Source organism: Ruditapes philippinarum, unplaced genomic scaffold (assembly GCF_026571515.1).
Source record: "Ruditapes philippinarum isolate M1 unplaced genomic scaffold, ASM2657151v2 ctg472_1_1_1_1, whole genome shotgun sequence".
In the NCBI taxonomy this organism is placed as follows: Eukaryota; Metazoa; Mollusca; class Bivalvia; order Venerida; family Veneridae; genus Ruditapes; species Ruditapes philippinarum.
This window is the reverse complement of record NW_026858712.1, coordinates 113,189-122,257: the sequence shown is the minus strand read 5'-3', so window position 1 is coordinate 122,257 and position 9,069 is coordinate 113,189. Positions and strand designations below refer to the sequence as shown.

The following is a 9,069-nucleotide window of genomic DNA, read 5'->3' as shown; positions in this document are numbered from 1 at the left end:
TATCGATATGATTTTTAAAGAAAGAAGTAATACATATGCAATTGTTCCAAGTCTCAAGTATTTTTGATGTAATTATTTAAAGATATTAATAACGATTCCTTATAGGTCTGAATGTAACACTTACCATACATGTATTTATTTAAATTGTCAGAATGTCGAGATGCAATTTGGTTCTGAAACAGGAGACAGCGAAGCTCGACTAATACTGAAATTTGAATTTTATCCCTAATACTGGACGCAGTAAGGAAGACAAAACATTGAAAGAAAAATCAATTATGATGTAAATATAATTATTTCTTCTTTTGACAAGAAATAGAGAAATACAGAATCCCTAAAGAAAGCCCAACACGACAAAATGGAAAAATGTTGCAGGCTCGGTTTGATTGAGCCTGTTCATGGACGGTACTGTTAAGTGCAAACTATCGTCCACGCCCCCTAGCACCGGCTTAAGCAGAATTCAACATTTAAACACGAAAATGGTGTAATTTTGAATTTAGAATCATCCGGAGATGTGTTCATATCTTCAAACATTCAATTTGACACAGTAATGCTATTACATGAAAACCGGCTTATGATCCCCAAATAAAATAATGCGTGTGCCCCCTAAACGGAAAAACAATGGGCGGAACTAAATAAAATGGAATTTTGAAAGGGGATCTGAGGTTATGAAGCCTGCATATCACAGATATGACGTCAAAAGACAGATTTAAAAAGCAGGTAACATATCCTAAGGGTGATTATACAGTATTCAAGTAGGAATACTGGAACCACCCAAGTTGAAAAAAGGCCAAATAGAAGAAACTTAAAGTACCACATAACATGTATACACAACAATAATGTCGTGCTGAACGATCTTCAAGGATCGTAAATATAACATCATTGATTAAATGTACGGGGAGACTTTTTACAGCCGCCACACGGCACAAATAACACGGATGTGACAATGAAATAGAGAAATACAGAATCCCTAAAGAAAGCCCAACACGACAAAATTGTAAAATGTTGCAGGCTCGGTTTGATTGAGTCTGTTCATGGACGGTACTGTTATTGTTGTTAACATAAATTCCAAGTTCAATGGGGGAACATTTCTGGAAATAGCCACATATGAGTCATTGACTTTGTCTCACAACATGCATGTAATGATAAGAAATGTATATTTGAAGTAGATACCTTATAAAGTAAAGAAGTTATAATATTTCCTAAAGAAATTCGAAGGGAGATAAATCTAAAAATATTGCTTCAAGCGTTATGAAACTTTTCACATAAGATCTGGTTGGTGATAAGGAATATGTATTTGAAATTTGAGGTAGATACCTTTACAACTAAAGACGTTATAGTAAAACATAACGTTTGTCAAGTAAAATACATCTTAGTTAACGGGGAGATAATTCTTGCAATATTGGTACTAGAGTTATGAACCTTGTCAAATAAGATGTGGATAATGATAAGGAACACATTTTCGAAGTTTTAAGTTGATCCATTCAGAAATAAAGAAGTAACAGTTTAAATAATATTTTTTAAGGAAAATTCTAAGTTAAAGGGGAAATAAATCTAAAAAGATTGGTGCAAGAGTTAAAAACCTTGCCACATAAGATGTGGTTGATGAGAAGGAACATATATTTGAAATTTGAATTTTATCCCTAAAGAAATAAAGAAGTTACAGTAAATAAAAAATATTTTACTGCACCAAAACTAATTTGAAATCTGGACGCGGACGCCCACGCCAACGCTGGGGCGAGAAGGACAGCTCTCCATATACTTCACATAGTCGAGCTAAAAAACTGCTTTGTTATTAACTGACGATGATTAAAACTACCTATTCTGCAAACAATTTAATACGTCTACTCAGATATATAGTTTAAAGTATCGAAACGTCTGATGTTTCGTATTTTATTCCTTTACAATAGGCAAATTAATATTAATGCATCAACAAGCATTATATCTTATTCTGACATAGACATAGACAAACTAATTAGACAAAACTAGACAAAAAGTATCCCCAAAAGACAGCCAATCTATCCCATTATTTTACGGACGGCACTACAAATACCATAAAGAAAAGAATAGACAAAAGTATTACATTTTTGTGTATTTTATATGCTTAATTTAAAGTCAAATCAGTAAACTACGTATTATTTTCATTTTTTGTAATTTATATATATTATATTACCCAAATTAAATAAAAAGACAAATTAAGTTTTCATTTACAAACGAATAATTTTATATTGCTTATGCAACTAAGTAGTTTCATCTGCAGCAAATTGTGCCTTTTCCACAACATCAACGACACGACGTCGACGTTAAGTTCAAAAGCTCTTAATATTCTTCAAAAAGTCGAGCATAAAAGCAATACTATTATAATGTGATAAGAACGAAATCATTGTTTTGGTGTAGAAGATGAATTAGAGTTGAAAATGTTCCATCTTTCATTGTTATCATTTGGCCTAGGCTTATATTACATCTTATCTTAGCATCTTGAAGACAGAGAATAACATAGTAACCTTTAAGGCACATTATGCTTCAGAAGTGAATAAATAATTTCTTCTTCAGAAAGGACAAACATAAATTTATAACGTTCAAATTAAGATTTATGAGAATGTTAGACACGTATCACATGAAGAAAGAATCAATATACGTGAAATTATTTGTCTTAAAAGTAGAAAAAATGTAAACAAAGTAGTATTTTGACGTTCATACAAAATATTAAATCACTGTAAGAATAACTATATTAAATGCCAGAAACAAAAGATTTTATAGGTAATTTGAAAATGAATAATTTTGAGTATTTGTTTGTTATAAAAAAAACTTTGAAAAATAAAAATACAATTATGCATTTCTAGGGCACAATGGGCCTTTAAGTATTATTAAAAGTAACCGACTCTGACTTCGTTTCTTATGACATAAGAATCGTGCTTAATATTAAATTGTGGCAAATAAACAAGTATAAAACGAGTTCAATAAAATGTCAAATTCATGATTTAAGTTAAAGAAAAAGACCTGCCTTTTGTTTTTTATTGCATTTCATTTTAATGAAATATATCCATTAAACTTTCATTTTATTGCATGCTTATTGTTTGCTAAAATGCTGCAGTATAGTAAAACTTTTAAAATAATGCACTATTAATTCACTGCAAGAATTGACAAAACCATTACGTATGCATAACAATTTAAATATTTCAAGTCAAACGACAAAATGGTGTTTTATTAAAATTAAAATGAACAAAATAACTCATTAATAAGCTTCAAAATATGCACATAGTTTATTAATTATAGTTATATTTGGCCACGCGTATTTGTGTTAAATAAATAATTGATTTAGTTGTCTACATCTTAATATTATTGGACACTGACAGATGTAAAATGTAGAAACGCAACTAAATATTAGCTTTGACAAGATATAAGCAGATATTCAAGCATTGATTTTCTAGCAGACGAAACAGTAGATTACTAGTATGCGAGCGTAATTGTTTAACGACAATACAAAGTGATGACTACATTTCAAGGATTGAAAGGCACATTGTGTGAAGGTGCTTCAGTGTCTTGTCTTGCGCATTCCATGCAATATGATAAACAAGATCAACAAGGAAAGGAGGCGTATAATGATCCCCAAACGACACAGCAACAAGAACCAGCGGCAAGGAGACCTAGAGGACATCAAATGAGCCCTAAAGGTGATTATGAGTACTACATACAAATCATAATTATTCAAAGCGCGCTATACATTTCCTTAAGCATATTTTGAAATTTTGTTTGCTCATCTGTAGACGAGGCAAACTGTGAAATGTCCTTGACAAATCATAATTTATTTAATAGATATTTTATTATATCCTTCTGTCTTGGCAACAAGATCAAGAATATGACACTTATTTATGATTAATTACGTTTGGCGTTTATGTATATTATTATTTTTTTCCTTATTCAAACTTACGGTTTATACAAACGTATGTGTTTTTATTGAAATGATTAGTATGCACATATTAATATTTTCGTCTTGTTTGCTAGCAGTCAACTCTGGACAGTTTGGTTTATAAGCATTGACACGTTTTAAACATTACCACTTGGATAGCACATATGCACATTCAACTTATTAAACAACAAGAAAATGCAGACAGCTTTCGTGAAAAATTATTTAAGTATTCTCTTGTTATCAAGTATTTGTTTTATTTCTGTCTTCTCGGCAATATGGATCAGGATTGATCCGGATTCAGCAGAGGCTGTGAAAGCTAGAGACCGCATCGCAAAAGAACTGATTAGACGGGTTGTAGCTACGGAGTTTGCCTTTAAAAGGCTTGACGTGAGTGAAGACTATCATAATTATAGCAGTGCAGAAACCTTTTTGTTCCTTTTTTTAAAATTCAAATATTAAGATTATGCAGTTTTCTTTAAAAATTATAACATGCTCAGTTCATAAACAAAATTAGACTAAAGTATGTCAATGAATTTGTTTTTGTTATTTTTTGTTTCATTTTGTTTTTATCTTTTTATATATATTTCTAATTATTCTTGAAATGTCAGTTAATCGTGTTTTTATTGTAGCATTCTATGTAATTTGCTACTTAAAATCTAGATTACGATAACTAGTTATCCGTAATATTTTAATTACATTGCAGATATGTTCTTGACCACAGTCGTATTATTACCTTCAGGACAAAATATGTATTATTCTAAACTAGGGCATTTATCAAAATGAATGTTAAACAGAAATGATTACAACTTATTTTGATTGTATTAAACAAGATAAACAAAATCAAAACGGAAAGGCGGCGTTCAATAACGAATAGGCAGTTTGAAAATAAAATATGAAATTGTATTTTTACAAATATACTTCTAGAACAAGGTTAACCAGGCGTAAAATATTTGATGGCTGAACAGATTCTCCTAAAGATATTTTAATGGATATCGAATTTTAGTGTTTTTGTCGAGTCAGTTTTTTTATAATTTAGAATTTTATAACTTCAATGTATTTCAAAAGCATAAAGCATAAATCTTTTGAAATATTGGTATATAAAGTTTTTGGGAAATTATCGAAATAGTAATTACATATTTAATATGCCTATATTATTTAACACACATAAACAGAAATGGAACAAAATGCTCCAGAACAAAATAATACGCTTGTTTACAGTAAGATTTTCAACCATTCAGCAATGACTGGGTGTATTTGCTTTTAAGTAACTGTACCACCGTATATCTCTCAAACAGGCACTTTAGAACTATTCTTAATTTAATTGTAAGAATAGAAAAAATAAATTAAAGCTATAATTATACATGTAAAATATCTTTCAATAACATATATAGCTGTTGTATTGATATAAATCGTATTCTGGTTAATAATTGCATTAAGTAATCTAATGCATTGTCAGAATCATATACATTTATTGTCTGAACACAGGTTTGATTAAAAGACAACAACAACAAAAACAAAAAAAAAACTAGGGGTGTCCAAGGTCGAAGAACATTAAAGTCGTTAATTCAAAATCACCAGTAATGGTAAAAAGTCGCCATATGACCTATAATATGTTGGTACGACGTTAAGTCCGACAATAAAAAGAAACAAAGTATAATTTTACACCAGCGTTATAAAGAGTTTAATCTTTTTTTATTTCTTGTTTCAGCCTGCTCCTTACACAACCGAATACCGCATTAGGTTCACCGGTTCAATGCCCATTCCTGGCATATTGGTACGACTTGTTTGTTTTATAGTATTAATACCAAATCTTTTCAATTTGTTTCTTAATCTTAATCGTTGATCAAAGTCATTCCACAAAATTTCGAGATAAGAGAAACATTTAGACATAGAAAATATTACTGTGCCATTTTAGATTTTCTAAAACACTGTTTCTTCAAGTTTAACGTGTTTTGTGTACCTCACAAACCATTGTTGGTATGTTTTATGTAGTCGGTGCATAAATGAATTCAGATGTTACTTTGTCATGTCTCTTATTTTTCATGCAGAGAAAATGATATTTTTTCAATAATATTGTATAGAAAAAATCTAATTTTCATTAATATTTTAAATAAGAGCTTGTAGCAGACAAGTTGTCCGATTCCCTATAACTATTCTCATAAATGAGAATTATATATATTAACCCTTAACGTTCTATGTTCTTAGTATGACTTGTGCATAATTTATTTACTGAACTCTCCCTTATGTATTGTTGATATATCACGATGGCAATCTGAAAGTTGTCAGTCATAAGAGCCTGGTCTGAATTCGCAAACTCTATACTAGTCAAGCAATGCTTTTTTCTATTGAATACAGCAGCCAAATGTGTCAAAGTAATAAAAAAGAATTTAATCGTGCCTTAGTGAAATAAAATGTCTATTTATTTTGGTCCAATATTAGATTAACCTCATTGACTCATAAGTACTGGTGTTAGCATAAGAAAATGGCGTTCTTACCAGAGTAAGTATCTTTCCGAACCCCGACCACTTATTTAAAGTAATGTGTCCGAAATCTTTAGTAAGTCAAGATCCTAGAAATACCTGTCTTATTCATAATATCTTCAGTCAGTATTTGTGTTTGAACAACACATAAATCACTATGCTATTGAAATTTTGCAAACGGTTTGTCCCATATTGTGAAGCTAAATTTGCATTATTTTTGTATGTTTTATATTTATTTTTTTATTGTTTTGTTTTGACAGGAAACATGCCAAGGAGATTTAATATGTTACCCGTCGGGTCACAAGGTCGTGCATAATGCGGGTTGTTCGTAGAATTTAAAAACAGACAGCAAATAAACTACAGTTTCTACCATCAGTGATGATTGTTTGCAGATTTAAAATCATGTACAGCTGTTTTTGTTCAAATTAATACATTTCATATAAAGATCCAATTAATCATTTAAAACTGTGGAACTCATTTATTGCAAACTCGGATACAACGTACACTCGATTTATATAAGAAACACTTTCCCCTGTTTCCGATTTATTTCACTGTTTTAAGAATGTAGTTACGGGTGTAATGACATAAATTTCTATGGAAAATTGTTGTAATGATGATTTCACTATAAATGTATGAAAATAAGAATACATGACAGTTTTATCTATAAACTCGTCGAACGCGTATGCCGTTATTTATATATTTATGTTCGCTATATAAGATACTATTTCCTTTAATTGTTCATAAGAAACCTTGGATATAGCGAACTAAATGTCATGATCCTAACGAGTTTCCTTATAAAATTATAAGAATGGCAGAAAGAATAAATTATTTAGAGTAAAATACTCTGTTTTGTTTTTCTTTTGTTTAAAAAGAGAATTATTTACTCTGTTGAACACGTGAATCGTGAAACATTTCATTTATTGTTTTTATTGATTTCTCTTTAGAATTGTGGACTTGTTTGTACTAGGTCAAGCTATCATCACTAGATATTACAGAACGTAACGTAATTAGATGTAATCTTTAAATGCATTCGGGGTTAATTCTTTGGTATTGTGTTGTGATTCTTTGAAACAAATTTAATGATTAATTGACAGATCGTAATACTGTATATAATTATGCGAATTTTTTTATGTTTTATAGATGTTTAAAAAAAACTTATCCATTTTTTCTTTCAATAATATGCAACATTAGTGGAGAAATCAGTAATGCTATATCTGCTGCATATTCTTTTAATTTCTTAAGTTATTTTTTTTTCGTCCATTGTAATGGGTAAAGTTGTTGGGATTTTTTTTCATGAATTAACTTTGAGAAATACATTTCTAATTTATGGGATATCCGCCTCCCCAGGACAAAGTAAAAACTTTGTTTATGCAAATATTAAAGCACGCAATAAGTTTAAATGTTAATATCAAATTCGTGATATTAAGTTTAACAAATGAAATGCTCGTAAACGTGCCCATGTTTTATTACATAAATGCAGTTTATCTAATTTATTTTAATTGCATTACTATTGTTTGCTATAGCGCAAAATTCGATAAATTTTAAGTTCATGATAGATAGAAACATTAAAATTAGAAGGAAAATAAGCAATTTTATGTTTTGTTTACAATTATATTAACACACTAAATCTAAACAAACTTTCATTGATTGTTTATATAGTGCAAATGGCACAGTGTATCACTCGAAATCATACCATTTTATTTGTGTTTTAATTTTTTGTAAGCATTGCCAGTACCAGCAATGTGTTTTTATTTATCTCGTGGCCACGAGATACTATGTCGTGGCCCCGAGTTACTAAGTTGTGGCCACGAGATACTATGTCGTGGCCACGAGTTACCAAGTCGTGGCATCGAGATAGCTAAGTCGTGGCCACAAGATAAATAACCAATCAGATTACACCATTTTATGAACTTCCCTTATTAACTCGACAGGTGTTATAGTACAAGGATGCCCCAACTTCACCAGCCTGTAAAAGTGCCATTTATAAAACTTATTGACTGGTCAATAATTTTACATTTATCGTCACTGTGACCCTGATTTTTGACACAATGACCTCGAAATTATTAGATGTCATCTACTGATCAGGTGCAATGATCTTACTGGGTTATATAAACCATGGGTTATCCCTTCTAAATTATTCATCAGATAAGGATTTTACATTATAGGCTATCTACTGTCCATGGGCAATGTCCCTTCAAAATAAAATAAACCAGGACCTATTCCTTCTCATGTTATCGTATCAACAAGGTTAACAGGCCGTAGTAATTAATGTCTGATTGACCTTGGAGGGTGACTTTCTAATAAAATCCTAAAGACAAGTTCAAAGTGAACATCTTCAGTATTTTCAAAGATTAATGTTGCATGTAAAAGAAAGATGTTAAGTTTAGAAAATTAATAATTATATATATAGTGCATTCTGATTGGTTAGTTATCTCGTAGCAACGACTAAGCTATCACGTTCCCACGACTTAGTAACTCGTGAACACGACATAGTATCTCGGGCCACGACTTAGCTATCTCGTGGCCACGATTTAGTAACTCTTGGCCACGACATAGTATCTTGTGGCCACGGCTTAGCTATCTCGTGTCCACGACTTAGTAACTCGTGGTCACGACATACTATCTCGTGACCAAACGACTTAGCTTTCTCGTGGCCACGACACCTAGTAAACTCGTGGCCAC

General features: G+C 30.9%; 1 protein-coding gene across 1 annotated transcript; it reads left to right on the top strand.

Moving 5' to 3' along the window:
• The first annotated feature begins 3,979 nt into the window (after nt 1–3,979).
• On the top strand, nt 3,980–6,944 carry LOC132754021 (uncharacterized). Its single transcript, XM_060744609.1, has 3 exons — nt 3,980–4,294; nt 5,616–5,681; nt 6,648–6,944. The coding sequence occupies exons 1-3, from the start codon at nt 4,103–4,105 to the stop codon at nt 6,717–6,719; spliced, it is 330 nt and encodes a 109-aa protein (XP_060600592.1). The 5' UTR covers nt 3,980–4,102; the 3' UTR covers nt 6,720–6,944.
• The last annotated feature ends 2,125 nt before the right edge of the window (nt 6,945–9,069 follow it).